Consider the following 16,935-nt stretch of genomic DNA (forward strand, 5'->3'; position numbering starts at 1 on the left):
ATTGGTTGTAGGAAGATGCGTGCCAAAGCAAAGAAGGATATGGTGAAGAAAATAAAGAAGGCTTCATCTCAGTTACTTGTTTCTAGTAAAAAAAAGTGAAGATGCTGATTTCTTGGTATGTCGATTTTTGCCCATTGTCTGTGTTGAAGAACTTTTTTCTGTTCTATTTTTATTGATTCTAAACTATTATTATTATTATTATTTCCTATTTGAAATATGACGCCATTAGAGGGTGGTCCTGGGCGAAAATTGCCCGATCAAGCGCCAGTTGATAATAATGCCAAGGTGTTATATATTGGCTGGATACCATATGGTTTTTATGAGAAGGAAATGGAAGGTACAGTTTTGTTTCTTCTTTAATTTGATTTGAGGAATTAGAAGCGGCCCATTACAATAGAAAGCCCCTGAATGATTAGCACATGACCTGTGTAATCTATTGGGGACTTAAAATTGAATGTAATTAAGTCCAACTGATCAGATTTGCAACATTTGCCTATTTCATTTACCAGCAAAAGTTATATATGAACTGAGGACAAATTAAACTATTTTCAGATTCAAGGTGCATCTTGTGGAAATGGCACATTTGCAATTCAGAAAGCTAAACAGTAAGGAGTGAGTCTATTTGTCACTGCAGGTCCAACATGACTGAACCTTAGAACTCGTGTGTGCAGTATCTACATTATCCATTATTCTCATATTGTTAAAATGTTTTTTCTCTACTATGGAGTGAGGAGAAATTGGCTTTCTGCAAGGATCTTGCAGCCGTTGTCTGCATCAATTATAAGATTGAAGATTTTGTTGCACGGGTGAAGGAAGAAACAGGAGGGAAAGGTCTGGCTCTTGCTTTGATATCTTAATTCCTACTTCAATTTCAAACCACATGCTTAATAAAATACTGCTACTGATGGTTATCTTGTTTGAAAACCTTGCAATTCCTAGACAATTGCAAGATTTGGGATAGTCACACTTCCTTCTTATTGAGTAGAACTTAAACCTCTTCATGTCTGATGGCAGGTGTTGATGTTATACTGGACTGTGTTGGGGGTCCCTACTTCCAGTGAAACCTTGACAGCTTAAGTGTTGATGGTAGGCTTTTCATCATTGGCTTCATGGGTGGAGCAGTTACAGAAGTGAATCTTGCAGGCTTGCTCGCAAGACGCCTTACAGTACAATGTATGTTTGCATCTTCTTACTTTCCTTGGTTATGTGGTCAGTAGTCTGATGTAGTGTGTCTCTGAAGTTAATCGATCAGATTCCCAAAGTGATTATTTTGTTGGCAAGCAACCGTACCTATCTATTCCTAGTCATTAAATATAAATAGATGACGAAGTGTCTTTTCACTGTTCATGCATGAACATGAATGGGGGTATGTGGTGGCTTATGGGTTCTAGAGTTTGTTCCCTTGTAGTTGGATGGGAATTGCACCATGGATTTTGCATTACAAGCTACTTATTGTCTATTTCGGGCAAGGGGTGCATCTGATTCTTCGCATTTACATTGAGAAACTGGTTAATGTTGTTAAATCCAATTCATTTAACGTGTTTTAGATAGTATGTTGTACAAGTGCTAATGGAAGTCGTATTCATGCAGTTGCGGGCTTGAGGAACAGAAGCCTTGAAAACAAAGTAGTGATTGTGAGTGAGGTGGAGAAGAATGTTTGTCCGGAAAATACTGCAGGAAAGGTAAAACCTGTTGTTTACAAGTCCTTTCCATTGGCCGAAGCAGCAGAGGCTCACCAGCTCTTGGAAAGCAGCATTCATATTGGGAAGATATTGCTAATTCCATAAGAATCTTTTGATTAGGTCAATCTCCTTGTCGGCATCTACGCACAAAACCAAAGTCAAGTTGATATATGTGGAAGTTTTATCTTTTAGTTTCATTATCTAAGAATTAAAGCAGCCTTGATCATGATAGTTGTGTCTACATAATCCAACCTCTTTAAGAACTTGAACATATGTGTGGGAGTTGATCTTGTGAGCTTTACCTTTTCTAATTGCTGTGTCTTAAGGAGTTAAAACAATACAAATGTTGGTTTATTTCATGAATGCAATATCATTTTTCCTAAACTAAACTTGAGATGCCACAGGCACATAAATCTTTGTATCTAAATTTTATCTTCTTTTTGTTACTTCCCTCATGAGGTTCGTTTTCAATAAATTGTATCATTAATAAAGCAAAAAAAGATGATTAAGTTAGGGATACCATGTGGTGCAATGCAATTGGCAATCCGATGTGCCGAATCTTAATATAGGTGCCATTGACATTTCCTATAGTTTTTCATAATTTATTTTTGGGTTGGCGTTCTTTGTTTGGAGAGGGGGGGGGATCGTGGCCACGGCATGGATGCCGGGGCCAATAACAATACGCACATTGGCAATATGGGGGCAGGATTTCCACCTTTCATGGGGTGGGGAATTTGGATCTCGTGCATCAACGGATGCTACTTAAAGGGGATGTGGTACCATAGTGAACCCTAATAAACAATTTTCTCGATTCGAACCTAATGGTCGCAATGGAGCAACCTTATCGTTGTGCTAGCCTTCCTTTCATTCCAATTCTATCTTTATGTTGGGTACAACTATGTATTTAAAGAAGATAAATAAAGAACTCTTAACTGAACTCTAAAAAACTGAAATAAATTCTCATGCAAACTTCAAAAATAAAATTGAATCCAAACCCTTCTCTTTAAATTAGGGTAGCGTCTCATCACCAGTCCCAATCTTTAATAGGCTCTAATTTTAAGGACAAAATTTTTTCCTCTCAAAGATCTGCTCTCTTGCAATCGTCCTCTTCTTAGAGAGTCTTGGACATGGAACAGTATCAGGTCTATTCTTCTGGTGCTTCGTGAAATCCTTGGCACGCACGAGATGGGAAAGATATCAATATTTGGACGGATAAATGGATACCAACTCTTTCTTCTTTCAACATGCCTCCATCTATTGTCTCACACATGGCTTTTAAAATTGTTAATGAACTCATGATCAATCGATTCATGCGTTGATTGGTTCACTTTTCCCATCTTTAATTGCCAAGGCCATTCTCCAAATACCATTATCCCAAGCCCAAATACCTGATCAAATTTTCATTCCTTTCACTAGATCCGGGGTATTTTCCACATAGGCAACCATAGCTTTCGTTAGCCTTCAGCTATCAACCACTTGTGCCTTACCATCAGCAGCATAAGGTTGTTTGGAAATCCATTTGGAAAGTTCCAATTCATCCCAAATTTAGACTTTTCTTATGGAAGATCTTTGTAGGGGGCTCTCCCTACACAGGATTAGTTCCATCAGTTTCTAAATATTGACGGATTTTGTAACTTCTATGTAGTGGAACTTGAAACACTTTGGCATCTCTTTCTTTCCTATTCCTTTTCTAAAAGGTTATGGGCAATACTGAATTCCTATCAAATCCGACTCTTCTTGATCTCATTCATCATATTTTATGGTCGGCCAGTAATGCTGGTGCTTTCCAATACACTCAACCTAATCCCTTAACCATTATCTACTTGATTACTAGATGGGTTAATGAGCTCAAATTACTCCATTTCCCATTACTTGTGCATTTATTCCTCCAACACAAACCACCCACATGGAGCTCTTCTGTAGCGTGATATAGCATGTACTGCTCCTCTGATGGTTTACAGCTGTTGTGTCAAGAAATCATCTGGTGGTCTTTCGAGTGTCATAACCTACAAAAGAACCAGGGGATGACAAAGGAGAACCGATGTGGTTCCGGCCTAGGACTCTCCGATGCCAAAGTCAGATCTCCTAAGCAAATAGATGAATAATAGTATTCAAGATATTCAAGATGGGTAGAGTACCTTCCCTTTTATAGTGGGGTGTAGCGGTGTGGAGAGTCCCAGTTGCTGGTGAGTAGTCATCCTTGTAGTTGATAGAGTCCATGAGTAGTAGGGTTCATCCTTAATTGGATGTCTTCTTGTGAGACGTAGTGTCCTGATAGACTTGGTAGTTGTCTTCCCGTGAGACGTAGTGTCCTGATAGACTTGGTTGTTGTCTTCTCGTGAGACGTAGTGTCCTGATAGACTCGGTTGTTGATGAATAGATCTATCTACGTGGTAGATGAGGTTCTCGGTGTATGAGTCCGTTCAGACTACGTGACTGATAGGTGGTGGCCTAGCGTCTTTTGTGATGTGACCTGTCTTGTTAATGGTGGTGATCGTCGCCGTGTTTGAGGGAGACCACGCCTAGGGATGACTGCGCCCGAGGAGGTCCGTGCCCGGGGTCTTCAGTCCGCGCCCAGGGTAGTCTGCGCCTGGGGTCCTCAGTCCGCTCCATGGCAGTCTATGCCCGAGGTTTGGTCCTCGCCCAGGCAGTCCACGCCCGAGGTTTGGTTGGTGCCTAGGGCAGTCCGCGCCTAGGGTTCAGTCTGCGCCCAGGGTCCTGCGGGCTGCGGCCGGGGTCTGTGGTCCGGGCCCGTTTTTGGTTTGTCGGTCGAATCTCCCCTTTGTTGGCCTACTTGGTTCTTATCCTGAGCTGGCCTTCCTTCTTGGGTTAGGACACATGGCAGCCCCTGATTGGTCAGGGTGATTTTGGGGTTTATCAATAGCTCTCGATCGCGCAAGCCAACAACATATTGGGCTCCATGCCCGTGCGCTGCAGACCGTCAGATGTGCGCTACATGTTGTGTCACGCTACAGAGGACCCAAATCCCAAACCACCCCCTACACGCCAACCTTTTTCTTGTCCCAACCAACCGAGAACCAGATTATCATCATCATTGATGATAGTTTCTGGCATGGATCCAATAAGGCGTGTTGGGGAGTTGTTTTTCTTTGTAACCATCAATTTTATTCTGCACATACGGATTTTGACTATGTAGGAAGTCCAGAAGAGGTCAAGGCAAGAGGAATCAAGCAAAGGCTCAAAGGAATACTTTCTTTGGGATGTGAAAGAGTAGAGCTTTGGATTGATTCGCAGGAATTAACTGATTGTCTTATGGCAATAAAAGATAGTCTATGGACCTAGAGCATTTCTGCTAATCCTTTATGACATTTTTAGACCTTATGACCTAGTTTCAATCTGTATTTATTGTTAAGAAGCATAAATAACTTATGGAGATATTCAACACACTCATCTTTTAGCTCATAATGTTAGAATAGGTCATAAATCATGTATATGTATGGACAACGTTACTCCTTTGATATTCCTAGGTAATAAATTATTTTCCTTAAATTAAAAAAGAAAATCCAAACCAACTAACCTCTTTCCTATGACTTTGATTTTAACTACAATTTCAATAAAAAATCATTAAAATTTAACATAGAATCTTAAAATATAAATTAATAAAATCCTATAATATCCTACAGGAAAAAAGACCCAACTTTGGATTTGGTTCATCCCCATTTGGCCTCCCCCAACGGATATAGGTCGGTCCAAGGAAGTGTTCCTGCACCAACCCATTTAGCCTGATTATTGCTAGCCCAATTAGAAACTGCTAACCGACTGACCTTTCGATAGATATTAATCGTGTCTATGCCTGACCTATACAGGCCCGACTCCCTAATCGACGGTCACAGTGCAAGTGATAGGATTGGTGTGGCTCTATCAAGCCTGACTAAGGGTGTCAATTTAGAACCAAAACAAACCAGTCGTTGAAACAAACCAAAATAAATCAGTTTGGTTATGGTTTCAAAACATGGAATCTTTTGTCGGCTCAGTTTGATTTCGATTTCATGCTTCAAAGTTAAACTGAACCGCATTACATATTTTCCAACCGAGTAAGAAATAAGATAAAATTAGATTATTTTTTAGTTGTTCAATCAAAGGTGGATGATAAATTCTATTCTTTTTTAATGTTTGAAAAAGTTTGATGGACTATGATCCTAACAAATATGGATTTTTACCGGTGAAGAAGTAAAAAGTGTTGGAACCAAGCGCTTGCCAATCCTCCAAAAGATGCCTTGTGAGGGAAGGTGCAACTTTAATTCCTTATTGCACACTAGCCAGCGTGCATCGCTCCCTCGTCCGAGCCAAGATCTGGGCAGGGCATTTTGGGTCACTCCCAATAATCCCCCCCCCAAATGCAAGCCCAATAATAGAGCACCCATGGTACCGGGGAGACTCGTACTTGCGACCACCTGCTCTGATACCAATTGTTGAAACCAAGCGCTTGCCAATCCCCCAAAAGACGTCTTGTGAGGGAAGGTGCAACTTTAATTCTTTATTGCACACTAGCCAGCGCACATTGCTACCTCGCCCGAGCCGGAATCTGAGCAGTGCATTTTGGGTCACTCCCAACAAAAAATAGGCACAAACACTTAAAGTAGGATCTAAATCAAATATGGAACCAAATTAAAACTCATTAAGAAACCAAACCGATCGAACCAAGTAAAATCGATTGTGGTTTAAAATTCGTGTTCCTATTATCGGTTTGGTTTGGTCTCTACATTGTATTTGAACTGAACCAAAACGAGCCGATTGACTCCCTTTGGCCCGACCGAGATCGTCCAATTGACACTCCTAGTCCTAGACCTGGGCAAATCTAAACCTAACCGATCGATCCGAAGGCGGTTTGGCTTCGACTACCTGTACATTGTAGGGCTATAGCTTCCTCTTCTTTAACTCTTAAAACTACAACGCCTCCCTCTGGGCTTTCTCTTTGCCTGCTCACTTGTTGCTTCAGAACTGATAAAAAGTGTCCACAAAGGAGGGGAGAGGCGTTAATAGGAACAGGAAGGTAAGAACCTCTTCTCATTTTTTTCTCTCGTTCGTTTGCTTACTTTATTGTTGTTTCTGCCGTCTCTCCATACTTCCTTCCTCTGGAGATGGTTAGTTTCTGTTGCAAGATTATATTCACTTGTGGAAACTGTATTTTCTCTCACTGTTCCCTTAAGCTCTCATGTGAAAGACTGTAAAAATCTTTTTTTCCCCTTATAAATTGGTTGTAGGAAGATGCGTGCCAAAGCAAAGAAGGATATGGTGAAGAAAATAAAGAAGGCTTCATCTCAGTTACTTGTTTCTAGTAAAAAAGTGAAGATGCTGATTTCTTGGTATGTCGATTTTTGGCCATTGTCTATGTTGAAGAACTTTTTTCTATTCTATTTTTATTGATTTTAAACTACTATTATTATTTTTTTTTCCTGTTTGAAATATGAAGCCATTAGAGGGTGGTCCTGGTCGGAAATTCCCTGATCAAGCTCCAGTTGATAATAATGCCAAGGTGTTATATATTGGTTGGATACCTCATGGTTTTTATGAGAAGGAAATGGAAGGTACAGTTATGTTTCTTCTTTAATTTGATTTGAGGAATTAGAAGCGGCCCATTACAATAGAAAACCCTTGAATGATTAGCGCATGACCCTTGTAATCTATTGGGGACTTAAAATTGAATGTAATTAAGTCCAACTGATCAGATTTGCAACATTTGCCTACTTCATTTACCAGCAAAAGTTATATATGAACTGAGGACAAATTAAACTATTTTCAGATTCATGGTGCATCTAGTGGAATCGGCACATTTGCAATTCAGATAGCTAAACACCAAGGAGTGAGGGTATTTATCGCTGCAGGCCCAATAGTACTGAACCTTAGAACACATGTGTGCAGTATCTACATTATCCATTATTCTCATATCGTTAAAATGTTTTTTCTCTACTAGGGAGTGAGGAGAAATTGGCTTTCTGCAAGGATCTTGGAGCCGATGTCTGCATCAATTATAAGACTGAAGATTTTGTTGCACAGGTGAAGGAAGAAACAGGAAGGACAGGTTTGGCTCTTGCTTTGATATCTTAATTCGTACTTCAATTTCAAACCACAGGCTTAATGAAATACTACTACTGATGGTTATCTTGTTTGAAAACCTTGCAATTCCTAGACAATTGTAAGATTTTGGATAGTCTCACTTCCTTCTTACTGAGTGGAACTTAAGCCTCTTCATGTCTGATGGCAGGTGTTGATATTATACTGGGCTGTGTTGGGGGTCCCTACTTCCAGCGAAACCTTGACAGCTTAAGTGTTGATGGTAGGCTTTTTATCATTGGCTTCATGGGTGGAGCAGTTACAGAAGTGAATCTTGTAGGCTTGCTCGCAAGACGCCTTACAGTACAATGTATGTTTGCATCTTCTTACTTTCCATGGTTATGTGGTCAGTAGTCTGATGTAGTGTGTCTCTGATGTTAATCGATCAGATTCCCAAAGTGATTATTTTGTGGGCAAGCAACTGTACCTATCTATTCCTAGTCATTAAATATAAATAGATGTCAAAGTGTCTTTTCACTGTTCATGCATGAACATGAATGGGGGTATGTGGTGGCTTATGGGTTCTAGAGTTTGTTCCCTTGTAGTTGGATGGGAATTGCACCATGGATTTTGCATTACAAGGTACTTACTATCTGTTTCGGGCAAGGGGTGAATCTGATTCTTCGCATTTACATTGAGAAACTGGTTAATGTTGTTAAATTCAATTCATTTAATGTGTTTTAGATAGTGTGTTGTACAAGTGCTAATGGAAGGCGTATTCATGCAGCTACGGGCTTGAGGAACTAAAGCCTTGAAAACAAAGTAGTGATTGTGAGTGAGGTGGAGAAGAATGTTTGGCCGGAAATTACTACAGGAAAGGTAAAACCTATTGTTTACAAGTCCTTTCCATTGGCCGAAGCAGCAGAGGCTCACCAGCTCTTGGAAAGCAGCATTCATATTTGGAAGATATTGCTAATTCCATGAGCATCTTTTGATTAGGTTAGGTCAATCTCCTTGTCAGCATATACGCACAAAACCAAAGTCAAGTTGATATATGTGAAAATTTTATCTTTTAGTTTCATTATCTAAGAAATAGAGCAGACTTGATCATGATAGCTGTGTCTACATAATCCAACCTCTTTAAGAACTTAAACATATGTGTGGGAGTTAATCTTGTGAGCTTTACCTTTTCTAATTGTTGTATCTTAAGGAGTTAAATCAATACTGATGTTGGTGTATTTCGTGAATGCAATATCATTTTTTCCTGAAAAAAAACTTCAGATGCCACAGGCGCATACATCTTAGTATCCAAATTTTATCTTCTTTTTGTTGCTTCCCTCATGAGGTTCTCCTATAGTTTTTCATAATTTATTTTTGTGTTGGCGTTCTCTGTTTGGGGAGGGGGGGGAAGCATGGCCCCTGCACAGATGCAGGGTCCAATGAGAATACGCATATTGGCAACATGGGGGCGGGATTTCCACCTTTCATGGGGTGGGGAATTTGGATCTCATGCGTCAACGGATGCTAGTTAAAGATGCGTCTGCATAGTGGACCCTAGGGATGTGGTACCATAGTGAACCCTAGTAAACAATTTTCTCAATTCAAACCTACGACCACTAGGTCGCAATGGAGCAACCTTATCATTGTGCTAAGGTCGGCCCTCCTTTCATTCCAATTCTGTCTCTATGTTGGGTACAAGTATGTATTTAAAGAAGATAAATAAAGAACTCCTAACTGACCTCTAAAAAACTGAAATAAATTCTCATGCAAACTTTAAAAATAAAATAGAATCCAAACCCTTTTCTTTAAATTAGGGTGCCATCTCATCACCAGTCTCAATCATTTATAGGCTCAAATTTTAAGGACAAAATATTTCCCTTTCAAGATTTGCTCTCTTATAATCGTCTTCTTCTTCGAGGGTCTTGGACATGGAACAGTATCAGGTCTATTCTTCTGGCGCTTCGTGAAATCCTTGACACGCGGGAGATGGGAAAGGTATCAATATTTGGATGGATAACTGGATACCAACTCTTTATGACATTTTTAGACCTTATGACCTTAGAATAGGTCATATATCATGTAAATGTGTATAGACAATGTTACTGCTTTAATATTCTTAGATAATAAATTATTTTTTCCTTCAATTAAAAAAGAGAATCCAAACCAACTAGCCTCTCTCATATGACTTTGATTTTAACTACAATTCCAATAAAAAATAATTGAAAATTTACAAATCTCAAAATATAAAGTAATAAAATCCTAAAATATCCTATTGGATCAAAGACCCAACTTTGGATCTGGTTCATCCCCGTTTGGTGTCCCCATTGGATTTGGGTCGGTCCAGGGAAGTGTTCCTGTACCAGCCCATTTAGCCTAATTATTGCTAGCCCGTTTAGAAATTGCTAACCTATTGACCTATCGACAGATATTAATCGTGTCCATGCCTGACCTATGTAGGCCTGACTCCCTAATCGACGGTCACAGTGCAAATGATAGAATTGGTGTGGCTCAATCAAGCCTGACTAAAGGTGTCAATTTAGAATCGAAATGAAACAGTTGTTTAAAATGAACTGAAATAAATCGGTTTGATTTTGATTTCAAAACATGGAATCTTTTATTGGCTTGGTTCGATTTCAATTTCATGCCTAAAAGTTAAACTGAACCGAATTACATATTTTCAAACCGAGTAAGGAACAAGATAAAATTATATATTTTTTGAACTTTTCAATCAAAGGTGGATGATAAATTCTATTCTTTTTTAGTGTTTGAAAAAAGTTTGGTGGACTATGATCCTAATAAATATGGGTTTTTATTGGTGAAAATGTAAAAAGTAAGCACAAATACTTAAAATAGGATCTAAATCGAATATGGAGCCAAATTAAAACACACTAAGAAACCGAATACAAAACTAAAACCGAACTGATCAAACCAAGTAAAAGCGATATTGTTTTAAAATTCGTGTTCCTATTATCGGTTTGGTTTGGTCTATACATTGTATTTGAATCGAACCAAAATGAGCCGATTGACTCCCTTTGGCCCGACCGAAACCGACCAGTTGACCACTCCTAGTCCTAGACCTGGGCAAATCTAAACCTAACCGGTCGATCCGAAGGCGGTTTGGCTTCGACTACCTGTACATTGTAGGGCTATAGCTTCCCCTTCTTAAAATACATCGCCTCCCTGTGTTCTTTCTCTTTGCCTGCTCACTTGCTGCTTCGGAACTGATAAAAAGTGTCTGCAAAGGAGGGAAGAGGCATTAATAGGAACAGGAAGGTAAGAACCTCTTCTCATTTTTTTTCTCTCGTTCGTTTGCTTACTCTATTGTTTGTTTCTGCCGTCTCTCCATACTTCCTTTCTCTGGAGATGGTTGGTTTCTGTTACAGGTTTTGATTATATTCACTTGTGGACAAGGGGTGTCAATAATGCCCGGCTGGCCTGAACCCGCCTTGAGCCCGGCCCAGACCCGACCCTGATCTATCAGCCTGAAGGGCGGGCTAGGGTTGAGTTTTTGGCTGACCCTGGCAGGGTTGGGTCGGGTTAGGGATAAGACCCAGGGCTTAGCCCGGCCTGGCCCTGACTCGACCCTGTATTAGTTATATTTGTAATAATATATAATATTATAACTGCAAAGACAAAAATGCCCATAGATGAGTAACCTAGTAAACCCTAATCCCATATTCCTTTTTGCATTTTTCAATATTCACTCTTCATCCACAAGGAAAGCCGCCGCTCGACTCTAGCCTGACTACCGCACTGCCTTCCTCTTCCTCGGTTCCTCCTTCCCGGATTCACTTGACGATCAAGGCTACAAGGCATCAAGGTATGTTCATCACTCTTCCTCTTCTGTTGTCCCCCTTTCCAATTTCTATCTTCTTCGGTTTCATTGAGTAAGTGCCTCGATCGACACTCGTATATGCCTCCATCGACACTCGTTCTGTTCCCTCTTAATAGAGGGGGGAACTGATGTTTTCACTTTTCTGAATAACTTAGCTTTGGATCTGTAATAAGATATTTGTGTTAACAGTTCGATTGGAATTAAAAAAAAAAAAAATTCCTGCTCACTAAACCTGCGAATAAAACCTCTGTCCCTCCTCTATAATGATCATTCTTTTGTTATTTTTTTTACTGTACATTTGGGTTGGGATGGAGGGGATTGATATTTAAATCGCTGGTCGTTAGGAGGATTGAGATCTGGCACTAGTTGAAAGTTGGAACTTTATTCTGTAAATGAATATCATAGACAAAACCAACAACATATGTTCTTCTGTTTATGGTGGGTAGATAGTTCTCTCCCTTAAATTCAAGTCAAAATGTTGCATTTGTTGTATTGGCTGTTGATAAAACATTAAAGCCTCTTGCAATATATAAATTAAGCTCTTAGGATTTATGAATTTTTAATGTTTATTCTTTTGCCAGCTTTGTTCTTTTTATCTCATGTGTCCAATAATTTAAGTTCTTGAGGAAAATGTAATTGAGGTACTTGAGATAAGCTTGCAATCAAGATTTTTATGTCCAGATCCATACTTCTTTCCTGCAAGGAATCTAAACTATCATTGCCATGGTCAAAATTGAATACTTCTGCAATTTGGACTCTGATTTTGTTGAAGCTACTGTAAAGTTTGGTGAATTCATTCAATTATGAGATGGTTAGGGCCTTCTTGCATGTTGCCTCTGTTTGTGATCCTAATTCTCTTTTCTTTGATGGTCACCAAAAAAGGAAATAAAAAAGAAAGAAGAATTTGGATGGTGAAATGGTGCTGCTGTGGTAAATGGTGGCAGAACAAGGAAAGGGGCACATAATGCAAACAAAAAGCTCCAATTAACTGCACCCTGCACAAGAATAATTGGTCATTGCATCACTGCGTGACTACACCCTGCACAAGAATGAGTGGGAATTGCATCACTACATCAGTACTGCTGCAAAGCACATATACCATAGGAGTCTTTAGTCTCAGCACCTCTCACCCCCCTCTGAAACACACCAACAACATAATAAGAGAGGAGTTCAAGAAAAAGAGAATATTTTGGGGATGGGGATGGGGATGGGGATGGGGATGGGGATGGGGATGGGGGGGGGGGGTGGGGGAATATTTTTATTTATGGATTTTTATAGATGTTTATGAATTATTTTTATTTAAATTTACAAGTCCCTCTCTCCCTCTCTCTCCTTCCCCTCTTATTCTTCTTCTTTAAAGAAATTTTCAGGTTTTTTTTAGATATATTCTTTGATATATATCAATTAGCGTCAAGACAGGGTCAAGACAGGGTCAATCAGGGCCAACCCGACCCTGCCGGACCCTACCAGGGTCAGGTCGGGTCAGGTCGGGCCGGGTCGGGTTAGGGAAAACCCTGGCAGGGCCGGGTCAGGGTTGAGGGTTTCTTGGCCCTGCCAGGGTTGGGTCAGGGTCAGGGTTTAGGTTAAGGCCTCTAGGGTCAGGGTCAGGGTTTAGGCAGGCCCGGCCCAACCCGACCCATTGACACCCCTACTTGTGGAAACTGTATTTTCTCTCACTGTTCCCTTAAGCTCTGATGTGAAAGACTGTAAAAATCTTTTTTTTCCCTTATAAATTGGTTGTAGGAAGATGCGTGCCAAAGCAAAGAAGGATATGGTGAAGAATATAAAGAAGGCTTCGTCTCAGTTATGTGTTTCTAGTAAAAAAAGTGAAGGTGTTGATTTCTTGGTATGTCAGTTTTTGGCCATTGTCTGTGTTGAAGAACTTTTTTTTGTTCTATTTTTATTGATTCTAAACTACTACTATTATTATTTTTTTTCCTGTTTGAAATATGAAGCCATTAGAGGGTGGTCCTGGCGGAAATTGCCTGATCAAGCACCAGTTGATAATAATGCCAAGGTCTTTTATATTGGCCGAATACCTCATGGTTTTTATGAGAAGGAAATGGAAGGTACAATTCTGTTCCCTTCTTTAATTTGATTTGAGGAATTACACTATATTTTATGTGAGATATTGTATTTTAGGTGATATGTTTGATGCATAGTTCGAAAAATTGTTTCATTTTGCTGTTTAGGTCAGACCGAGATGAGCGAAATACTGAAATTTGCTGAAACATTATATTTTTTTTCTCTGAGTTTTGCTTGGCCATTTTAGGGTGCAAAAGGCCAAAATGACCGAAATGAGTGAAATATTGAAACAACAGAATGACCTAAATAACCAAAAATTTAATGAAACGGTGTATTTCTTAGACTGAAATGAGCGACATTCCAAAACGAAATAACTGGAATTTTTTAAATTTAGGTCGAAACATTGTCTGTTTTGGGTTTCGACGTTTTGTATGATGTTGTCTTGGGGGGTTTGAAATATTTGAAATTTCTGCAAAATTTTGCCTGGTTTGATGTGGTGTACTGGAGTCTCATTGCTTCTATTTCTCTCTAACTAGATAATTTTTTTTGCAGGGTTCTGTAAGCAGTTTGGTACAATCAAGAGACTAAGGATTTCACGGAACAAGAAGGTTCTACTTCAAATTTATCAATCCCTAACTTTCTCCTTTATTTATCTGTTTTTTTGGGTGAATATATTTTGTATATACATATCTTCAGGATTCAAAATCAATCTTTGTGATGTTGGGTAAATATTTTAGCTTTTGTACAATTGGTACATTTTATTTGTGTCAATATGCACTTCCATTGATATCCTTTGGTTTGATGATCTTCTAGTGCCAAAAATGGGGAGAAGAAAACGTTTGTCGATTTGTCCATGTCCCTTTATAGAGTAGTTATGACATGAATGTTTGCATGACTGTTTCTATTAGATGAGGCATCAGGTTATTTTTTTTTATCTTATGCATGTGTTCTAGACTATGTAGTCGAAAACTGTAGATTTTATTATTATTCTTTTTTTTGTATTTGTATGAGCACATATCATGAAAGAATCTGCTCAGTTTGTAAGTGTTGACAACGAATTCGCTACGAGATGCTTCATTTCAAAACTCTTTAACATCCAGGAAAGACCTGGTGAAACACTTCTGTATACAATTGTACTTTCAATAACATCTAGCAGTAAAGTGGAATAGAAAAATTAAGAAAAATTTACAAGCACTAAAGATGAGAATTTATATGTTTAGGCTGTTAGGCTACATCCGTTGGGTGATGATGCCTATTCTTCACCATAAAACTCACGAGCATACTAAAAGACGTGAATTTATATGTTTAGGCTGTTAGGCTACATCCGTTGGGGGGGGATGATGCCTATTCTTCACTATATAAGGTTTTAAGGTAAACACTTGATTGCAAAGACATGGACATGTGTTGTAGGTTTCAGGTATGATACTAAACTATATAGTTTCTAAAGAGTTTTTTGCATTCAACTGGAGAATATGCCCCCAACAGTGAGGGCGATTGTTGGATTTTCTACCTCATCCTGGGAACAACAGAATTTAACTTGCAAAATACTGCAAGTATGGAAAACGATGGAATGGGGGTCCCGATTTAATCTAAATTTCTGCTGCAGGAAATGTGGGAATGCTTAAGCCACCAACATTAAAATTCCACTAGGTTGTTCATTCTGACCAAGATTCTAATTTAAAGGTGAACTCATAAATGTTTCTTGTTGAATACAAGGGTAACATTAGAGGATGTCAATGTGAAAGAATGGTGGGTTGGAGCTTACAAATCCAGTAACACTTGCTTTTATTTATTCCCATTGAAAACTCTCATTTTCCGCTACTCGCCTACTTATGAATATAGAGGTACCAATTAAATTGGTTCTTCCATATTTATGCAACCTAAGACATTCGTAAAGATATTTCTCTTCTTACAAATGATGCATAAACATGACTGCAAGCTGAGTTTCACTATTGTTTCAAACTTCCATGCTTTCAAAATTTGGGTCTGTTACAGAATATTGACTTTCTTTTGGTTTGGTGTTCGACACACAGGAAAATCGAAGCACTTTGGTTTCATCGAATTTGAGTCTCTAGAGGTTGTACTTATTTCAGCCATGTTTATTATTCTTTTTTCAGATTTCTTGTCATTGTTCTAACATACCCATGTTACATGCAGGTGGCAAAAATTATGGCTGAGAGTATGCATAACTACCTAATGTTTGAACACATGTTACAAGTCGACCGTGTTCCTCCAGAGCGTGTTCATCCGAAGTTGTATGAAATTCATTTTACTGCTATATTTTTAAGCAATTTGATGCACATGCAAAATTAGGTGGAAGAAAATGAAGGTTACATCACATGATCTATTTTACCAGTGGTGATCAAGGTTCCAGATTTCAGTTTTGAGCCTGGTTTCGACCAAGCTTGCAACCGAAATGTTTCGACCAAAACCGAAATTTCGGTCAAAACCTTTACTTATTTTTCTGAAAACTTCTATTGTTGGTTTCAAGGGCCAAATGGCCAAATTAGGTCTTGAAACTTCTAGGACACCCAATTTCAGGCCCTCTAACCATAGTGGAACTCTTTGATTATAAAACATACACCCAAAATGGTAGTTTGACTTCGGAGCGGAGGTTGGTAGTGTACCCTGTATACATTCTCTAATATGGCCTATTCCACAATGTTTAGTACTAAACACATATAATTCAAGTGAGCAACTTAAATATGTATTAGGAATGAATGGACATCAAATTATAAAACATTTTGTAAATCATGCATCGTACATCGTTTGTTATAAAGAGTCACATATATCTGAGTCAACAATAGTACAATACTATCAACGAGTCACTCCTATGCCCATTGATGTAGGGCTAGGTCAAGGATGTCCTAACAACAATTGGATGGCTATGAAACTACAGTTGAAGGAGAGCATTGAATGGAGGATTAACATACTACAAAGAGGATTGGATTTGATGGCTGGATGTGGAGTTATAAACCCTTGAATGTCTCAGCCAGAAGAACACAGATTCACAGTACCACAGGGTTATTCTACCTTCAAGTCTTCAACACACCATAGGGAGCTGATGATTCGATCTGGAGATTTAAGAGCTTGAGGGCTGCTTCTTTAGAACACTAGAATAGAAGAACCACCAGGGAGAAAGTTGCAGTTTCTGATGGAACTTGTTGCGTCAAGAAATCGTCGAGCGGTCCTGCGAGTGCCGTCACCTGCAAGTGGACCAAAGGGGTCAACAGAGAGAACCAGTGTGGTCCCCGGCCTAGGGCTCTCCGATGCCAAAGTTAGATCTCCTGGCGCAAATAGATGAATAGTGATTATTCAGTATGAGTTTAGATGTCCCCGATGGGGTTGTGTACCTTGCCTTTTATAGTAGCATATGGC

General features: G+C 39.2%; 1 protein-coding gene and 1 long non-coding RNA gene across 2 annotated transcripts in view; one reads left to right on the forward strand and one right to left on the reverse strand.

Moving 5' to 3' along the window:
- Positions 1 to 16,935, forward strand: part of LOC122651357 (uncharacterized RNA-binding protein C1827.05c-like) — a 26,471-nt gene continuing 9,536 nt past the window's right edge. Inside the window, exons 1-6 of the mRNA XM_043844726.1 lie at positions 1 to 95; positions 6,991 to 7,009; positions 7,117 to 7,231; positions 14,110 to 14,165; positions 15,587 to 15,634; positions 15,715 to 15,812. Of these exons, the coding sequence (XP_043700661.1) occupies positions 16 to 95; positions 6,991 to 7,009; positions 7,117 to 7,231; positions 14,110 to 14,165; positions 15,587 to 15,634; positions 15,715 to 15,812 (416 nt within the window). The 5' untranslated portion in view covers positions 1 to 15. The remainder of the gene's footprint in view (positions 96 to 6,990; positions 7,010 to 7,116; positions 7,232 to 14,109; positions 14,166 to 15,586; positions 15,635 to 15,714; positions 15,813 to 16,935) is intronic.
- The window catches only part of LOC122651358, a 23,492-nt gene continuing 17,373 nt past the window's right edge, over positions 10,817 to 16,935 (reverse strand). Inside the window, exon 3 of the long non-coding RNA XR_006331442.1 lies at positions 10,817 to 10,828. This is a non-coding gene — a long non-coding RNA (uncharacterized LOC122651358). The remainder of the gene's footprint in view (positions 10,829 to 16,935) is intronic.

The sequence above is a fragment of the Telopea speciosissima genome, chromosome 2 (assembly GCF_018873765.1).
Source record: "Telopea speciosissima isolate NSW1024214 ecotype Mountain lineage chromosome 2, Tspe_v1, whole genome shotgun sequence".
Taxonomy (NCBI): domain Eukaryota; kingdom Viridiplantae; phylum Streptophyta; class Magnoliopsida; order Proteales; family Proteaceae; genus Telopea; species Telopea speciosissima.